The sequence below is a fragment of the Aotus nancymaae genome, unplaced genomic scaffold, assembly GCF_030222135.1.
Source record: "Aotus nancymaae isolate 86718 unplaced genomic scaffold, 86718_ANA_hifiasm-v0.15.2.pri h1tg000025l, whole genome shotgun sequence".
Classification (NCBI taxonomy): domain Eukaryota; kingdom Metazoa; phylum Chordata; class Mammalia; order Primates; family Aotidae; genus Aotus; species Aotus nancymaae.
Window position 1 is genome coordinate 36,892,224 of NW_026988438.1, and position 19,718 is coordinate 36,911,941.

Consider the following 19,718-nt stretch of genomic DNA (forward strand, 5'->3'; position numbering starts at 1 on the left):
TTCGGTTTGGTTGTAAAGACAGGAAAAAAACCCACAAAGTGGTAAATACAGTAATACTACTTTGTCTTAAATTTACCCCCAGAAAGGGGAGAGTTTTAAAAGAAAAAAGTCTTAACAGTGATTCTAGAAACAGCTATTTAAAATCTGTAATACAAAATCCTTGGCAGGGCCAGGTTGAGACTGAATTAGAATTATATACTTCTTTTTGAAGTAGTCTGAGAGAAATAGTCTTCATTATATAAATGTTCATATTTTTAGCAAGTTTTAGGAAAATGTTAAGGAATAACTTCCCATTCATCTGGCTCAAGGTTAGGCTGTGACATTTTACTAGTAGTGAAAATGAGAACTTCAGGAAGATGAAGGAGACTTGTACCTATAACCCATATCCTCTCAATTTATATACTTAGTTCTGTTTTCCATGGCAGATATCTCTCATTGCTTTCCTGCATAGGCCTAGGTGTTTTCAGGTATGATTTTTAGTGGCTTTTGAAGGTTCAGCAGGACCTAGGTCCTGCAGGGGGTGTCTGAATATTGCTGCCGTTGTCTAAAGTTTTTGTTGTCTAAATGGCCATCAGTGAACCATTTTAAATTTTACTCAAGATGGACTGATACTCCTCCAGCCTACTTCAATCTAAATTCTAAAAAAAAAAAACTGGTAAAAACTAGTTTAGACACGTGAAGTTTGGCTTGTGGTTTTGAATATTTCCATTCTTTCTCCTTGCTTGGTGAGCCAGAAAATACAATTGCACGAGAATGCCAATTATGCCTAGAATTGGTTAGTCCAGACTAGGAACATACTTATGAAAGGTTATGTACTTTAGAGTATATGGTTTCCAAAAAACTATACATCTTTCCAGTCATTGTTCCATTCACTGTTAAATTGTGAAAATGGTTCAACTTTTAAGTGGTTGAGAAGTAAGCTATATTTAAAAGATGGACTTGATTGAACTATATGTACCCGGTAATCTTTCTTGAGAAGATGGGAGGCCAGTTATTTTCTTCTCTCTTGCAGCTTTACAATTTTGGATTTATGTCTTTTGGGGCTTACTCATTTCCCATCATGTTTTACCACCCACTTTTACATATTACCAAGCTCCACAGTTTGTTTTTAATTGCCATGGGTGGCAGAATTATTATTAACTGCCTTCTTTCTACAGTTTTCATTCTTTTTCTTTCCCTTCTTTCTCATTTTGCAGATTGCAGAAACTGACGCTGTATAATCCAGAACGCACCATTACAGTTAAAGGCAATGTTGAGACATGTGCCAAAGCTGAGGAAGAGATCATGAAGAAAATCAGGGAGTCTTACGAAAATGATATTGCTTCTATGAATGTTAGTTTTGTTACAAAGGGCATGTCTTTATTTAAAAAAATAGTTAAAATGATGTTTCTAACTGCATTCATAGTGAGTTCTTTTGTGGCATTATCATTAGAAGAAGTTCTAGTTGATTTTTAGCACCGCAGCAAGTAACCTGGGATAGTGGTGAAGATACTGGCTTTGACATTAAGCTTTGCTGTCTCTGTGACTTTAGCAAATTATTTAGACTTCGAGCATTAGCCTCCTTCTCTCTGAAGTAAGGCTGGTGTCTACCTACAAAGGTTAATGTAGTACCTCTTTTACAATGCTAATTTGAGAGAGTTTAATATAGAAGGAATATTACATGAACTGGATTTGAATCACCGACAAACCATTTACAAGCTGCAATTCTATTCTCTTAAATGATTTATTTAGTCTCTCTGAGCCTCAGCTTACTCATCTGTAAAATGGGACTACTGCCTACCTTGCATGCTTATTAGGATTACAATAGCCATAATGCATATCAAAGTTAATGTTAAGATTACAGGTTTAAAACTTACTTGGTTACCCATATAAACCTTGGAGATACAAGAATTTCAATTGATTAAACAATCTGCCTAGTGCATCTGAGGCTATTAAAGCAAATTGCTGACATTGCTTAGTGAGTGAAATGGTGCTGAAAATGGAACACTTCAAAAGTCCATCTTAAATTTTAAAGAAAATGATTTAAAAAAAATTTTTTTTTCAGTTGGGCCAGATATCTGAAACACAAAACCTGAGAGAACGAAAATGTGAAAACATTGCCTTTGTCAGGAAGTCTAGAATGCAAACTATTTTACACCCCACATGACTCCCTGCCAACCTTCTTCATATTATCACTACTTGGCTCCAAATGTCTTAGAATCAATTGGTATTAAATCTAACCCCCATAGGCCTTTTGAAAAGATTGTCAAGTACACTCCAATCTCCCTTCCACCATCTACATTACATCCTCAACCCTTATAAAATTAAACAAATTAAAATCCCCTTTCTGGCTCTATATCCATTCCAGTGATATGTTTACTTGCAGTAGTTACATGGGGATGGGTCCCGATTTCCAGAGGGCTCGACTTTGAGTTTTCTAGACCCATGATTGCTAAATTTTACCCAGTAAGTAAAGATGTCTTAATAGCTGGTTTGCTTTTCAATGAACCAATCTCACTCGATTACCTCTTAAACTCTGATACATTACTTTCAGTCTATATTTAGTTTGCCCACAATATGTAGAGTACAATTTTGTCTAAGCCCTGTGAGCTAGTCATAAGGAAAAGGAAGGCTGCCCTTGAGATATCTTAATGCAGTTGTAAACAATGTACTCAAGTAAAGTCCCATGGAACATCTGCTCTGACTTATAAGATTGTTTTTTAATTAGACAGATCAATAGTTTGAATATTGTCACTTAAAAATGCTCACTTTCCCTTGATTCTTTTAATTGTCAAATTAAGGGTCCTTTTTACTATTGCAGCTTCAAGCACATTTAATTCCTGGATTAAATCTGAACGCCTTGGGTCTGTTCCCACCCACTTCAGGGATGCCACCTCCCACCTCAGGTCCCCCTTCAGCCATGACTCCTCCCTACCCACAGTTTGAGGTAAGATAACTGGCCTTGGCTTTCTTTGTGATTGGGCAAAAAATCTTAATGTAAACCTAGTCCCTGGTGATCATCTATTTAGAGCTAACATATGCTCTCCAGTTCTTGCTAATGAAGCCGCCTTATTTGCCCCTTTGTGGAGTAGACATGGGATTATTTTGAAGTTTTTGGATAGTGGGGTTGTCAACATGTGTTTTCAAATATCACAAGAAAAGTTTGGGACTCTGAGGTGGCAGCAGAAGAAACTTCGTGATTTTTTTTTTAATTTAAAATTTTTTTTCTTTTTTTTATTCAAAGTTCTGGGATACATGTGCAGAATGTTCAGGTTTGTTATATAGGTATACATGTGCCATAGTGGTTATTTAAAAATTTTTTTGAGATAGAGTCTCTCTCTGTCACCCAGGCTGGAATGCAATGGGGTGATCTCGGCTCACTGCATCCTCCACCTTCTGGATTCAAAAATTCTCATGCCTTAGCCTCCTGAGTAACTGGGATTACAGGTGTGTGCCACACCGCACCCGGCTAATTTCTTTTTGTATTTTTAGTAGAGACAGGGTTTTGCCATGTTGTTCAGGCTGGTCTCAAACTCCTGGCCTCCAGTGGTCTGCCCACCTTAGCCTCTCAAAGTGTTGGGGTTACAGGTATGTGGTACCACTTCTGGCCAGTAATTATTAAGTACTAAAGGAAAGGATTTTTAAAAGGCTTCCTTCATATTTGTCACCTGGATGTCAAGTCAATGTCTTTGAAAGGTCAGGAGTGACTGTGCGTGTTTTCCATGTTGAGCGTTTGTGCTTTTTTAAACCAGTGAGATAAGATAGTTTTGCCCACAGTTACATTACGTGTGTGCATGCGCATACATTAAGCAGCTCTTTGCTTTGTAAAGAGGTAGCTTATATAAGAAATAAATCTTAGGCTGGGCACTGTATTTTATGCCTTTTAGACCAGCACTTTGGGAGACCAAGGAGGGTGGATCACCTGAGGTCAGGAGTTCCAGACCAGCCTGGCTAACATGGTGAAACCCTGTCTCTACTAAAAATACAAAAAATTAGCCAGGCATGATGGCAGGTGCCTGTAATCCCAACTACTTGGGAAGCTGAGGCAGGAATCATTGCTTGAACCTGGGAGGTGGAGGTTACAGTGAATCAAGATTGTGCCATTATACTCCAGCCTGGGAAACAGAGCAAGACTCTGTCTGAAGGAAAAAAAAAACAACTTTTATATTTGCTTTTAAGAATAGCAGTTTCCTTGAGGTCACAAATAGGAGACTAGCGATGGTATAAAAATAACCATAGCACACAGCAGACAACTGATACAATAAATTATTTTGAAAGTAGTTCAGAATTCATTTGCATTACCCATGATAATTGGAGGTAGACAGTCCTGTGACATTCTAGGATCTTCCTTCATGAATTTGTTTTTACATCTCTCCCTTTATGGCTCTCTTACTTAATACTAATATTTTGAGTGATACTTCTTATACCAATTTAGGGAAATGTCCAGGTGGAATAAGTTGGGGGTTCCATTGTTATTAGTACCTAGAATAAATATGTAGAGTAAAATGACATTGAAATTGTACAGAAAATGCAGATGGCTCAAATTGTCCCTTTTACCCCTTTAAAAATGAAAATTTCCTTTTCCTGTCCTTGAACCCACCAAGCTGACAGGGATTCTCAGCAGGTGCCCTCTTGCTGTGTGTTTCTGCTTTTACTGTCAGCAGCATCTTGTCTCCCCTGCAATCCACCTGCCTTTTCTAGTTAGTTTGGGCCTAGAAACCATATAACAGATATAGAAGGATAGCCATCAAAATTTCAGCTACATGTGAAGTATGCATAGATTCATTATGTGTCCTCTAAAGTGGCTGACATGTTTGTACCTTGATGCTAAAGGGGACTGGTGGAAAGAACCCTGGAGACAGATCCTAAGTCTGGCCCACTGCCTCTGCCATAATGTTGTGTCACTAAAGGTCAGACTACTTGGCTCTGGGTTTATTTTGTCGACTGTATAATGAAAAAACTGAACCAGAAGGGCCGGGCGTGGTGGCTCACGCCTGTAATCTCAGCACTTTGGGAGGCCGAGGCAGGCGGATCACCTGAGGTCAGGAGTTCAAGACCAGCCTGGCCAACATGGTGAAACCCAGTCTTGGAAAAAAAACAAATGAACCAGAAGTGTTGTGCCTAAAGACTGTGAAGTCACACATTTCTAGTTTCTATAGAATTCAGTAATATGAAAGGTTTAAGGAGGAATGGGGGAGAATGAGCCTAAAATAGGAATCTTAGAGTACATCTAGGCACTTACCTTTGAACATGCCCACTAGTTTATGTGCGTGTCAGAGGATTGAGTTTTGGGTGGGTGTGTCCCCAACACTTCTGTGTAAAATAACACTTAGTAAAAGCTACAATGAACTGATCATGTGAAGTAATTCTGTGCTAGGAAAGCTCACATCTAACCCACATTTCTGCTAGTTGCCCAATTAGCTTTCTCTCTGGGTGGGTTGCTTAACCTCTCTGTTCCTTTCATTCCCAGTTTGTAAATTGAGGTGTCCCTTTAACTCTTTTTTTGTCTCCATACTGGTGACACGTTCCAATCAGCAAAGCTTTTCTCATTACAAGTGGTCACAGAATAGAACATTCTTGGACATCAATCATTTATATTTAAGTGGATGCTTCAGTAGCCAGAATTCCTAAAGTGAACTTGAGGTAACTATTTTTAAAATACATAGATAAGACTGCATATTCTCTGGATTTAGTCATTTTTCGGACTTAAGGTATGGTTCTGTGTATCAGGTACCTATGTTAGAAAAATTAAGAATGCTTTGAGAGAAGTGAGCTCATATTAATAACTTATATTTCTCAAGCACTTCTACAGTCTTAAATGTCTGAATGACTTAAATCAGTGGCAGTTTTGTTTTATTTTAAGAATGGGAGGAGGAGGTCTGTGATGTTTACTTTAATAAAAGTTGAGGCTGGGCGTGGTGGCTCACACCTGTAATCCCAGCACTTTGGGAGGCCGAGGCAGGTGGATCACGAGGTCAAGAGATCGAGACCATCCTGGCCAACATGGTGAAACCCCGTCTCTACTGAAAAATACAAAAATTAGCTGGGCATGGTGGTGCCCGCCTGTAGTCCCAGCTACTCGGGAGGCTGAAGCAGGAGAATTGCTTGAACCCAGGAGGTGGAGATTGCAGTGAGCCGAGATTGCGCCACTGTACTCCAGCCTGGCACCTGGTGACAGAGCAAGACTCTGTTTAAAAAAAAAAAAAAAAAAAATTTGAGCCAAGAGTAAATATAAGGAAGATGTCACTGGAATAGGTCATCTTGCTTCTCCTGAGTCATTTAAGCTAAATTAAATAGGTGCCATTAGAAGGAACAAATGAGAACAGAAGATGCAGAAGCTGCCCCCAGTAAAAACACTGCAACAGGGGAAGAGCTGCAAACACATAACAGTCTGGCGGTTTCAAGGACAGGCAAAAGAAATTCACATTCTTAAAGGAATACAACATGGACAATCTTAGCAATCTGTGTTCTTCACAGAATTCCAGTGGATATTTTATTCTACATGTATTCCAGGCAGTGATACAGTGGAGTCCTCAAATTTATAACTGATTATTTTCCTAAATCATTTACCCAAATCATTTATTTCCCTAAATCATATATTACTGTTTTTATTTCTTACTTTATTCATTGACAGTCTGTAAAATTCAGCATTAATTATTCCCTGCCTTAAGGGGGAAAAAATGTTTTTCCCATAGTTAAGTTAGAATTACCCCAGACAATTTGAATTAAAATCCTCAGGGATAGGCATAAGGCATAGGTAAGAAGCTTGAAAACTCCCTAAATGACTCCAATGTGTAGCCAAGGCCAGCAACAACTGCTCTGTTTAATTAGTTAGGAACCTATGTCCTACTTAAATAAATAAAAATCTCAGTGGGAGCAGGTGGAAGCTCAGAAATGTGTAGTTTCTTTTTGTTTTTTGTTTTGAGATGGAGTTTTGCTGTTGTTGCCCAATCTGGAATACAATGGTGTGATCTCGGCTCATCGCAACCTCTGCCTCCCAGGTTCAAGCCATTCTCCTGCCCTCAGCCTCCCAAGTAGCTGGGATTACAGGCATGCAACACCCCACCCAGCTAACTTTTTGTACTTTTAGTACCATGCTGGTCAGGCTGATCTCAAACTCCCAACCTCAGGTGATCCGCCTGCCTCGGCCTCCCAAAGTGCTGGGATTACAGGTGTGAACCACCTTGCCTGGCCAAAATGTGTAGTTTTATAAAGGTCATCAGGAGTTTTCTGCTGCCCATTCATTGTCAAGAACTGTTCTTTTCAAAAGATGGGATCTCATTCTGTTGCCCAAGCTGGACTTGAACCGCTGGGTGCAAGTGATCCTCCCACCTCTGATTCCCAAGTAGCTGGGACTACAGGCATACACCACCATGCCCAGCTAAGAACTACTGTTCTACAAAGAATGTTCACAAGTCTTTGAGAGGCACTTCAGTGTTGGAAAGAACATTTTCTGTTGATATCAGTACATGGGAGAAAAAGTTTAGGATAAGCACAAATACCTACCAGTTGTGTATGTCCCCTTTTCTGCCTTGTTCTATGCCTTAAAGAGTGAAAAAAAAAAAAACACACTTCTTTCTCTCTGGACCACCTGCCATCCCAACTCATAGGCAAATATGCCAAAAACCTCTTTGGGATATTGCCATATGCCTGTCTTCATTCTCCTAACTCTATTTTGGCGTATTACATGTATCAGGATTAGGTTTGGCTGTGTGTCATTACAAGAAAAAAAATGGCTTAAATTACTTTTTCTTTTTTATGAGAAGAGTTCAAGGGTAGATAATCCAAGGCTGGAAGTGGTTCCACTATATCCTCCAGGACTGGTGCTTCTATCTGCCTTGTATGCCATTCCCTGGCCCAGGATAACTGCTCAAGCTCCAACTATTGGGTTTGTTTCCAGCCATCAAGAAGGATAAAGGATTGCTGGGTATGGTGATAGACACCTGTAGTCCCAGCTACTCGGGAGGCTGAGGTAGGAGGATTGTTTGAGACCAGGAATTTCAGTCTAGCCTGGGCAACATGGTGAGACCTCATTTCAAACTGAAAAAAAGGATAAGGATCAAAATTGGCAGCATCCTTATTTAAGGACACTGCCTGAGGACAGCTTTTCATACTTCCATTGGCCTCATGTTGGCCAGAACATACCACTGGCTGTGTCTAGCTGCACGAGAAGCTGGGAAATAATCCCTATTTGGGGGCAACAGTGTGCTCATTAAACACAGGGTCTATTACTAAAGGAAAATATGTGTTGGGGACAGCTGTTGGTCTGCTTCACTGGATTTGGCACTATTACCTGTTAAAGGAGCCTCCCAGAGCCTGGAAGAGAGGAAGTAAGCTTTTAAGTTCTCTCAAAAAGCAGAATCTATTCTGGAGAAGAAAATTCCGTATTCCAGATTCCCATTCCTGTGGTTATTTTCTTCTAAATAAAGAGAAAACACCATTATTCAGAAAATTATACTGTCCCTGGACACAATTCAAGTAAATTCTATTTTCAAATAGCTGCCAGGCAATCTTCTGGCTTAATGTTTAGGGGAACAATTCTTTAACAAGTATTGTTTTGAGTATATAACTTCAAGTTGCAGGGGTGGAGGTAGGGGGTTTGCAAGTACTTAGTTGGAATAGCTTTGCCTTCACTGTTTTTAGACTTTGTTCTTTTTCTAAATCCAGATCACTAATACTTATCTATTATGTGTACCTAGTGGCCACTACTTTTTGAAATACAAATAAACTATTGTTTTTAAAGGTAAATTTTCCAAACCTTTATCAGTTTCTGTGCTTATCATTGCTTCTTCCTTTCTTTTCTTTCCTTTTTTTATAGAGACAGAGTCTTGCTCTATTGGCCAGGCTGGAGTGTGATGGCGCAATCTTTGTTCGCTGCAAACTCCACCTCCTGGGTTCAAGTAATTCTTGTGCCCCAGCCTCCTGAGTAGCTGGGATTACAAGCATGCACCACCATGCCTGGCTAATTTTTTTAGTTTTAGTAGAGACAGGGTTTCACCATGTTTGCTAGGCTGGTCTCAAATTCTTGACCTCAAGTGATCCACCCACCTCGGCCTCCTGGGATTGACCTCAAGTGAGCCATTCACCCAGCCTATTCTTTAGCAAGAAAAGTGAAGCCAAAAAGAAGAAGCAATGATAATGACCAGGCATTTCAGTGAGCCGAGGAGGTTGAGGTTGCAGTGAGCTGAGATCGCGCCATTGCACTCCCGCCTGCGTCACAGAGCAAGACTCTGTCTCAAAAAACAGAAAAGAACATACTATGTGAGAGTCTATTATGTTATTTAAAAAAAAAAAATGGGTTAGAAAGTTAAAAATCGACAGGCATTTTGCTCTCAGCACTTTTAAATTGTTCCTGAACTGCATTCTGGTATCTATACTTGGTGATGAGAAGCTTGCTGTTCCTTTGAAGCTATCACAGATTACACATTAAGATCGTGTTTAGTCTGGGCATGGTGGCTCACACCTATAATCCCAGCACTTTGGGAGGCCGAGGTAGGCAGATCATGAGGTCAGGAGATCGAAGCCACTCTGGCCCATGTGGTGAAACACTGTCTTTACTAAAAAAACAAAAATTAGCTGGACATGGTGGCACATGCCTGTAATCCCAGCTATTCGGGAGGCTGAGGCAGGACAATTGCTTGAACCAGGGAGTTGGAGGTTGCAGTGAGCCAACATTGCGCCTCTGTACTCCAGCCTGGTGACATAGTGAGACTCCGTCTCAAAAAAAAAAAAAATGTTTATTCTTGGTGACCTGTAGGTTAACAGTGAACCTCTGCTTTTGTTTTAAATGTATATTGCCTGTCAAGAGTATATTTTGCTTGCTAAATGTTTCAAAGAATCTGCCTTATACACACACACAATTTCCTTTTTCTTTCAGAAGTGTTTCATTTCTATAGTCATGTTTTCTTATTCCTGCTTTGTAGCATGAAAGTAGAATGATGCATCTCTTCTTTTGGATAAATCTCTTGCCTCTATTCCATTCTAGAACTTTGCCCACTAGTTCCCCCACAATATTCTGTTCTTCCCAGAACCTGCCAGGTTGAGTCCCCCCAGAGCCAGAGTTGGTTCTTCCAACAGACAAAAAGGCTCTAGTTCCTGCCTAGCAGCTGGCTCATGCAGTACTTAACTGGCAAACTTCGAGTTTATAAATGACAGGAAACGCGCCTTTCAGAAATGCTTAAACAGTAGGGAAGAAGGAATTGGCAGCTAGTGAGGCAGAGCAAGAGCTGGAATTGGCATAGTGCACGTCGCCTTAGCTAGATGGTCTTGGCAGCGTGCAGTTGGGTTGGCAGAAGTAAGCCCAAGGGCTGCTGGCTTCATAATTTCGATAGCCTCTTTGGAGTCTTCTCAGAAGTCTCCAAAATGATAGTGTAACCTTAAAATGGCTAGCTTTCTGCTTATAAAAGAGGCAGGAGAGATGAGCACTTTTTAAGGCTTAACATACTCTTTAAGAAACAAAGGGCCTAGTGCAGTGACTTATGCCTGTAATCCCAGCACTTTGGGAGGCTGAGGTGAGAGGATTGCTTGAGACCATGCTGGTCAACATAGGGAGACTCTTGTCTTTACAAAAAAGAATTTTTTTTTTAGATTAGCCAGTGTGGTGGCCTGTACCTATAGTTCCAGCTACTTGAGAGGCTAAGATGGGAAGATCACCTGAGTCCAGGGAGGTCAAGGCTGCAGTGAACTGTGATTGAGCCACTGCACTCCAGCCTGGGTGACAAAGTGAGACCCTGTCAAAAAATATATATATATGAGTTGGAAGGAATTTTTTAGCCAAATGACTGTTTCAGGGAGTCTCTTAGTCTTCCTACTTAAGATTTCTCACTATGGGTGCAACTCTTTTGTTGGTAAACAGTTTCTAAGTAAATAACTCACTGTGCACATTTATTATCTCTGAGAAGTCTCAGTTGTGGTGCAGTTATGGCAAAAAACTTTGCCATTGTTGTGGTTGTTGTTGTTCTTGTTAGAGACTTCAGTATTTTGCTCAGGTCATGGAGTTGAGTAAAGTTAGTTTCAGTTCCAAACCAAAATCCATTTAAAAAACAACAACAACAACAAAACCCCGGGAGTATCTGTTTTACAAGCCAAAGGGAAACCCTGGCATCCTTCCAGGTTCCTGGAGGCTGATCGTGTTGGTTGGCATGCATGTCTCCATGCCTTTGTGATATCTTAGATTTTGTTCCCCACAAAGCAAATACACTTAACCTTACTGTTTGCTCATACTTGTATCTCTTCAGTCAGATGATTAGGAATTACTCATTGGCAGACTTCACCAGTTATGCAAACTTTCAGTTGAGCAGCTTTGTTCTTGTGTTATTTCAAGCCATAGTTCAGAGTCTGCCAAGAAGTCCAAAGGAAGTTTTGCCAATAGGCATCTGGCAGAAATCCACTGGGAAGCAGCTTGTGTCCTGTGAACATCCTTCAGCCCTGAAGAATGTATCCAAGAAAAAGGTTCAGGAAGAAGAGTTCAGACAGTGCAACTAGACCTTAACTTAAATGCAAGGAATGTGTAACAAGACTGGGTAATACTAATCGGCCTTTTCAAACCTAAGTCTCATAGACTTAAATTCACAGGTGAAAAAAAGCTTATCATATATCTTTGCTCTTGCTGCTGAGTTTTGCAAGTAAAAATTTTAAATTATCTGCTTATTTGCGGTGTCCAAATCCTGACACAGACTTGTTCTAGGATAGGCTTATTCTAGTCTCCATTTCTTTTCTTTTCTTTTTTTTTTTTTTTTTTGAGACGGAGTCCAGAGTCTCGCTCTGTCACCCAGGCTGTAGTGTAGTGGCATGATCTCAGCTCACTGCAGCTTCTACCTCTGGGTTCACGCATTCTTCTGCCTCAGCCCCCCAAGTAGTTGGGACTACAGGCATGCACCAGCACACCCAGCTAATTTTTGAATTTGTAGTAGAGACGGGGTTTTACCATGTTGGCCAGGCTGGTCTTGATCTCTTCACCTCCTGTTCTACCCGCCTCAGCCTCCCAATCTTTTTTCCTGAGACAGAGTCTCTCTCTGTTGCTCAGGCTGGAGTGCAGTGTCATGATCTTGGCTCACTGTAACCTCTACCTCCCAGGTTCAAGCAGTTCTCCTGCCTCAGCCTCCTGAATAGCTGGAATTGCCCGTACATACCACCACACCTGGCTAATTTTTGTACTTTTAGAACAGATGGGGTTTCACCATGTCAGCCCGCTGGTCTTGAACTCCTGACCTCAAGTGATCTGCCCGCCTCAGCCTTCCAAAGTGCTGGGATTACAGGCGTGAGCCACGGCACCTGGCCCATAGCTTATTCTGAATCCCATATAAGAATGAATTGTACTAAAGAGCCAATTTAATGATTGTCAAGTTGACACCATGTTTATGTGAGCTGCCTTATATTCCCAGAGGAAAGTTTTCTTGAAAAGTAATCTTTAGTTAAGAAGATGCTTTGTGGATAGGAAATTGGAGCAAAGGGAATTGGATGATGTTCAGAAATGTCTGCACCAAGCCTCAGACATCTGATGAGTCAACTTTTCTTAAGACACCATTGCCAACAGCACACATCATTGTCCATCATTGGAGGGCACCATCTCCTGGTATGGAAGAACACTTAGTTTGCTTCTAACTGTGCTTCTTGTATTTGACAAGTTCTGTTGCTTCTGTTTTCATTCCAGGATAGGACATTTTGAAGTCTACACATTGATTCTTCATATATGTGCCCTTTTTTCCTGTTATATTTAGGTCCTTTTGACCCTTTTCTACTGGCCACCATTCCTTTTCCAAAGCTTCACACAACATTTCTCTTAAATTGATGCTTCATCTTCATTTTGGGTTTGTTATTTCTCATCAGCAAAACAAGAACATGGACAACCCTTCATCACTATGTCAGAAAGATCACTTTGCTTCTGTTTCTCACAACAGCAGCCATGGACGTGTTCCAGGCTAAGACACATGCATGTTCAGGCCAGGCTTTCAGTCTGAGAAGGATGCTGCTACATTAGTGTTCTCTGGGGATATTTAGGAGTTGCTCTCTGAAGCCAGTACCAGGAATAGTCATTTTTACTAAGCAAATGAATACTTTTGTTCTCATAGTCATGGGAAATCATGCAACTTTTTTTAAAAATAAGCTGCTAGGAAGCTTAAAGCCAAATTTGTATAACAGCATTTTGGCTTCATCTTATCTGGAATGTTCAGGTCCCTATGCTCTTATTTCTTTACCTCCTTTGTTTTATCTTTCTAGATGCTGTGTATTTTATAAGCAGCATAAAATTCTTTTTGGAGCAAGGCCCAGGAAACAAATAATTACACAGTCATGATGAAATACTGTGGGGTAAATCTGGGAAAGTTACACGTTAGATTTAGTTTGACCATTAAAAAGGTCTTTATCACCACCAGCCTCCCCCAGGTATATTGTTCAGAAGAATATATGGACATTCTTAGATAAAATATTTAGATCCCACCCTTATTTTTTTTTAAATGGTCAAGATTAACTTAATGGTCTTGATACAAGGACCAGAATGATGAAATAATGCTAACATTGAGCACAGTTTTTAAAAGTCTTTTTTTCCTTTTTTTGAGATGGAGTCCCGCTCTGTTACCCAGGCTGGAGTGCAGTGGCGTGATCTTGGTTCACTGCAACTGCAACCTCCGCCTCCCAGGTTCAAGCCATTCTCCTGCCTCAGCTTCCTGGATAGCTGGAATTACAGGTTTGCACCACCATGCCCAGCTATTTTTGTATTTTTTTTTTTTTTTAGTAGAGATGGGGTTTCACCATGTTGGCCAAGCTGGTTTGAACTCCTGACCTCAAGTGATCCACCCACCTCAGCCTCCCAAAGTGTTGGGATTACAGGCATAATCTACTGCACCCAGCTGCTTTATTTTTCATAAAAGTGAAAGGCATGATTTATACTAAAATGATTTATTCCTTTCTTTTTATAAGTTTATTGATCATAAAATAAATGTACTACCATGATGATTTAGAACTGTCTGTCAATTTTCAAAGTTTGTGCTCTTTGACTCAGAAGTTCTATTTAAATTCTTAGAAGTATTTGTACCAAGGCACAGACGTTTATGTTTAAAGATTTGTTTGCCTCATTATATGAATTAGTGGAAAAATGGGAAACTGAACTTTCTGAAAATATTTATAAAGCACCTTCAGATATAGCAAAATAACTGTCAGGTGAAGATAAAGGAATTGAAACTTTTAAGTTTTAAGTTGCAAAGTGTCTTAAATGTGCATAAGATGGGTGCATACAGATGAGACAGCAAAACCTGCTGCTTTCAGTTCTTAATCTTCAGTTCACCCCTATTTTTCAAAATAAAAACAACAGACTGTCTCTAGATGCCCTTTTTAGCATGTCGATGATCAAAGGTTTAAGCTTTGCCGACTATGCAAAAGAAATTTCTTTTGACTCATAGGAAGTCATACCAAGGCCAATCAAGGGACTTGTGAGAGGGCCCGGGAAGGCAGCTCCTCGAGTGACAGTTCTAGTGGGCGCTTCTCTTTAGAGCTTTTATGTATATTTTTGACAGCTCTGGCTATATTTTAAAGCATAGTTATACCCATTGAGAGCTTCATACTGGTTTATGAATCCAGCTTAGAAGATGGAGAAACCTAGGTTTGAATCCTGGCTTCACCAGGTGGTGTGTGACTTCAGGCAAATAACTTAACCTCTCTGCTTAGTTTTCTCAACTCTAAAATGAAAATGTTGTTAGTTTCTAGAATTGGATCTGTTTTGGGGTGCAGATGAGGTCATGCACAGCACCTCACACAGAGACCCAAACTGATCTTGCCACATGGCTGCCGCGTACACTCACTCGTCAGTTATTTTTGCCTCAACCTGAGTTTTTATCTCAGCTCCGCTACTCTTGTGTGAAAACACAAAGGCAGTATTCAAACGTATCACAAATGTCTTAACTGGAGTCCTACTGGAATGGTACAACTGGAATTCTATGAACTGAGCAGGGGCCTTTTTGTATGGAAATTTGATAATACTTACCAATTTAAAATGTTCAGGCCTTTTTGACTCAGCAGTTCTAAGAATGTGTGCAATAGAGATATTTAAACAGGGCACAAAATTTATGCACAAAGATTTGAATGAAGCATTATATTAGTTGAAAGTTGGAAACTGTGCACACATAATGTGGGTGAGAGAAATCAGCTAGTATCTATTTGAGGGAATACTCTTGTCAAAATGCAGTAGGGACATTTGAGTGATACGAGAGGATATCCAAGTGTATTGTTAAGGTAAAAAAGCATATTAGAATGTTATTTATGTATGCATTTGTTGCTTGAAAAAAAATTTTTTTTTAAGAGACAGGGTCTTGTTATGTTGCCCAGGCTGGAGTACAGTGGCTATTCACAGGCACGATCCCACTACTAATCAGCACAGGAGTTTTGACCTGGTCTGTTTCTGACCTGGGCCGGTTCACCCCTCCTTAGGCAACCCGGTGGTCCCCCGCTCCCAAGAGGTCACCATATTGATGCCGAACTTAGTGCGGACACCCGATTGGCATAGCGCACTACATCCCAGAACTCCTGGACTCAAGCAATCCTCCAGCCTCAGTCTCCCGAGTAGCTGGGACTACAGGCACGTGCCACCATGCCCAGCTGTTTTAAATTTTTAACACTTTTTTTTTATACTCATAAAACGAGTCTGCCTGACCTTTCTCATTTTCGAATATGTCTGTCTTTTCACTGGACTTGTCATTCTTCTTGAGCATTTGGCTTGAAAGAACTAACTACTGAAGCTCTTTGGGTGTGGCACTTACTTTAGGTAGGTATTGACTGTGGAGATCTAAATTACTTGGTCATGTATAAGTTTTTCTGATTAACTGTGGTAGTTCCTAGATGAATTCTTGATGTTTTCAGATTTGTTAGCACACTGTTGTACTTTAATTTTTCTTTTCTTTTTTTTGTACTTTAATTTTTCTTTTGTCTAGGTATCCTTTCCCATTTCAGCACTGTTGGCAAATAGGCAAAAATTATTCCTTATATTCAAAGAACCAGCCCTTTTGTTATTTCTGGAGTGTTTTTGTTAAAAATCTTTTCAGAGGAAACTAAAGACTTAAAGTTCTTTATTTAAAAAAAAAGGTAAGGGCCAGGTGTGGTGGATCAACTGAGGTTAGGAGTTCAAGACCAGCCTGACCAATATGGTGAAACCGCATCTCTACTAAAAATACAAAAATTAACCAGGCGTGGTGGTGCATGCCTATCATCCCAGCTACTCAGGAGGCTGAGGCAGGAGAATGAACCTGGGAGGTGGAGGTTATGGTGAGCCAACATCGTGCCATTGCACTCCAGCCTGGGCAACAAGAGTGAAACTTTGTCTCAAAAAAAAAAAAAAAAGTAATTAAATTGAATCTTTCCTTTGAAGATTTAAGATGATAGTAGTTTTTTCTTAAAATGTAAACAAATGAGGTAGCAGAAAGGATACGGCCCAACTACTTTTGGGTGGGATTGATTTTTCACCTGTATCATAGGTGGGAGTATAGAGAGAAGAAAAGACTCTCAGATTTAAATAAACATGATTTAAACTCCTACCAAACAGAGTGAGTAAACTGTGACCTACAGAATGGCCTTCTGGTAAATCTGTGTTGGGGGACAAGTGAGTGGAATGGCCTGCATGTCCGATGTGGGGTTCTGCCGTTGGTGATCAGTATCTCCCCATGGATTTATGGTGCCTAGTGCTCTGCTCTTTGCCTCTGCTCTGGGCTCACAGGAAAAAGGTAGAACTGTTAGTGCCACTAGTGATTTCTCTGTGGGAAGAGTGAAGTCATTTGGTAGCCTGACATTAAATGGCACAAATTTGTTTCTACATCTAATAAAGCTGTCAGAGCCCAGTGTTACTGTTTTCTTTGGCTGATTTTTGAAAACTGCTTAAAATGATCAAATTTTAACGATTTCTGCGAGTTCCTGAGATTTTTGAATACAAAACTGTTGGTATGCTATTGTTTGATATTTTTTAAGATTTGAGAAAAGTGTTTAGGTTAAAAAATCAGAAATTAGGAGCTGTCTTATGGCTGTGTGTATACATACTGCAGTATTGATGTATTAGGAATCTAGGATTCAAGAGAATCCTGTGAAAGTGTATTTATCAAGTAGTTCATGTATAAGCTGTATAAGACAAAATATCTTCTAATATTTCTCGAAATACTAATACTAGCTAATTGGGTATACATACTGGGTTTTTTTCCTTTTCTTTCCTAATTTTTTTGGAGATAGGGTTTCACTCTTGCCCAGGTTGTAGAGCCAGTGGCATGATCTCAGCTCACTGTATCCTCAACCTCCTGGGCTCAAGCGATGCTGCCACCCCTGAGTAGCTGGGACCACAGGCATGCACCACCATGCCTGGCTAATTTTTTGTTAAGTTTTGAAGAGACGGGGTTTTGCCATGTTGCTCAGGCTGGTCTCAAATTCCTGGACTCAAGCAATCCACCCACCTTGTCCTCCCAAAGTGTTGGGATTATAGGCATGAGCCACTATGCCTGGCTTTTAAAAAATTTTTTTAAACAAAAGCACATTATTGGTTTCTTCAGTTGTGGCTCATTTCAGACTATTTCTTGCAGTATGTGTCTTGGAACTAACTTATCCTTGGAAGTGTTTTTTTAAAAACTATTGTTAGAAAGTAAACAAAGTGAAAAATACAAACTGTGTGTGCTACTTCTGCACTTTAGATCCGTTAGTTGACTGGTAACATTACTGAACCTTGAATTGACCTTTTTAGGAACCCAATCACTGTGAACTCATGTGTCCTTTATCCCCGCAAGGACTATTTGAAGAGAGACTCAGGAAGGGCACAACTGGCTTGAGTTGGGAAGTAGTGAAGGAATGAGTTACAGAGATAAAATCCACTTATGAATAACCTTTCAGGAGTTAGCCTTCAAAATGTTTTCTAATTTCTTTTTTTTTTTTTTTTTTAAAGAGACCCCGGGGTCTCACTGTGTTGCCCAGGCTGGAGTGCAATGGCTATTCTCAGGCGCGATCCCACTACTGATCAGCACGGGAGTTTTGACCTGCTCTGTTTCCGAATTGGGCCGGTTCATCCCTCCTTAGGCAACCTGGTGGTCCCCCGCTCCTGGGAGGTCACCATATTGATGCCGAACTTTGTGCGGACATTCGATTGGCATAGCATGCTACAGCCCAGAACTCCTGGACTCAAGAGATCCTCCAGCCTCAGCCTCCCAAATAGCTGAGACTACAGGCATGTGCCACCATGCCCAACCAAAATGTTTTCTAATTTCTTCATGTATAAAATGCAAAGGGAGCCTGGCATGGTGGCTCATACCTATAATCCCAATACTTTGGGAGGCCAAGGCGAGTGAATCATTTGAGGTCAGGAGCTCAAGACCTGCCTGGCCAACATGCAGAAAACCCATCACTACTAAAAATAAAAAAAAAATTAGCCGTGCATGGTGGCCAGTGCCTGTAATCTCTACTACTCGGGAGGCTGAGGCAGGAGAATCACTTGAACCCGGGAGGCGAAGGTTGCAGTGAAATGAGATCGTGCCATTGTACTCTAGCTTGGGCAACACAAGTGAGATTTCATCTCAAAAAAAAAGGGGGGAGGGGGAAGGCACAGATGCAAGGAATAAGGAATTCTGTGGGAAAGCATCTTATGGCATCTTACCACTAAAGCCAATCAGCTTTCTCCTAATCCTGTCCTATGCTTGGGTGTGATAAGTATTGACGGTGGTAAGGTTTCATACAATTTGGTCATATGTAACAAGATTCAGGAACTTTTGTCCTAAACACTTCACTATGTATGTGTTTTAAGAAGTGAAACCTACATAGATAAGGTATGGAGCTGATGTCCTTGAATGCTGTTGTGTTTATTGATATGTAGCCCAGAATTTCATTTACTTGTTAAGAATCTACCTTGAGAGTGGTAGGGGGATTTTTCTTACTTAATTGTTAATGCAGCCATGTCCCTCTATTCTAATATGATTAAACTTTACAACATCTACGTATCTTATAAATCTGTAACTCAGTGACATTTTAAAGTTTAAGTGAAAAGGGAAATTTTAAATACCACTGTTTTCAGGATGACTGTATGAGATCTTGATCTATCAGGTAAGCTCTTGTCAACTTCTTGGGGGAGCTTTTCCTTAAACTTTCCTAGTATTCCTACCGCAAGAGAAGGTGCCCATACTAAAGCCAATTAAAAAAAGCTTGATTTGTAGCAAATAAACATGCATGTCCTGGCTTTCTTTTCTAACAGCAATCAGAAACGGAGACTGTTCATCTGTTTATCCCAGCCCTATCAGTCGGTGCTATCATCGGCAAGCAGGGCCAGCACATCAAGCAGCTTTCTCGCTTTGCTGGAGCTTCAATTAAGGTACTGTTCCACCATCTGTGGCTCTCTGGTTCTTTAAGTTACAGAAACATGAATCTTCTTGCCGCTTTATAATTTGAATTGAATGTGGAAGACCCTATTAGGGTTACAAAGGATATGAAGAAAACCCCAAACAACAGTGGCTCACACCAAGGAGGTTAACTTCTCTGTGCAGAAAACACATCTGGAGGTGAGCATCGGAGCTGGGTGGTGGCTCTGCCCCACCAAGTCCTTGGACCTAGGTTCCTTCCAAGTCACCTTCCCCAGGTACGGTCTTGGTCCCTCATGGTTCCAGATGACACCATTCAGGGCTCCAAGAATCAGGTCTAGCCAGTAGGAGAGGAGAACACAATAAAGAACTTCTCTCCTACAGAAGTTTCTTGTTAGCTGCTATGGGATATTTCTACCTATATTCCATTGTCCAGAA

General features: G+C 40.5%; 1 protein-coding gene across 1 annotated transcript in view; it reads left to right on the forward strand.

The window, feature by feature from the left end:
- IGF2BP3 (insulin like growth factor 2 mRNA binding protein 3) overlaps positions 1-19,718 on the forward strand; it is a 157,328-nt gene that overhangs the window by 131,860 nt on the left and 5,750 nt on the right. Inside the window, exons 9-11 of the mRNA XM_064380543.1 lie at positions 1,197-1,332; positions 2,801-2,926; positions 19,178-19,294. Of these exons, the coding sequence (XP_064236613.1) occupies positions 1,197-1,332; positions 2,801-2,926; positions 19,178-19,294 (379 nt within the window). The remainder of the gene's footprint in view (positions 1-1,196; positions 1,333-2,800; positions 2,927-19,177; positions 19,295-19,718) is intronic.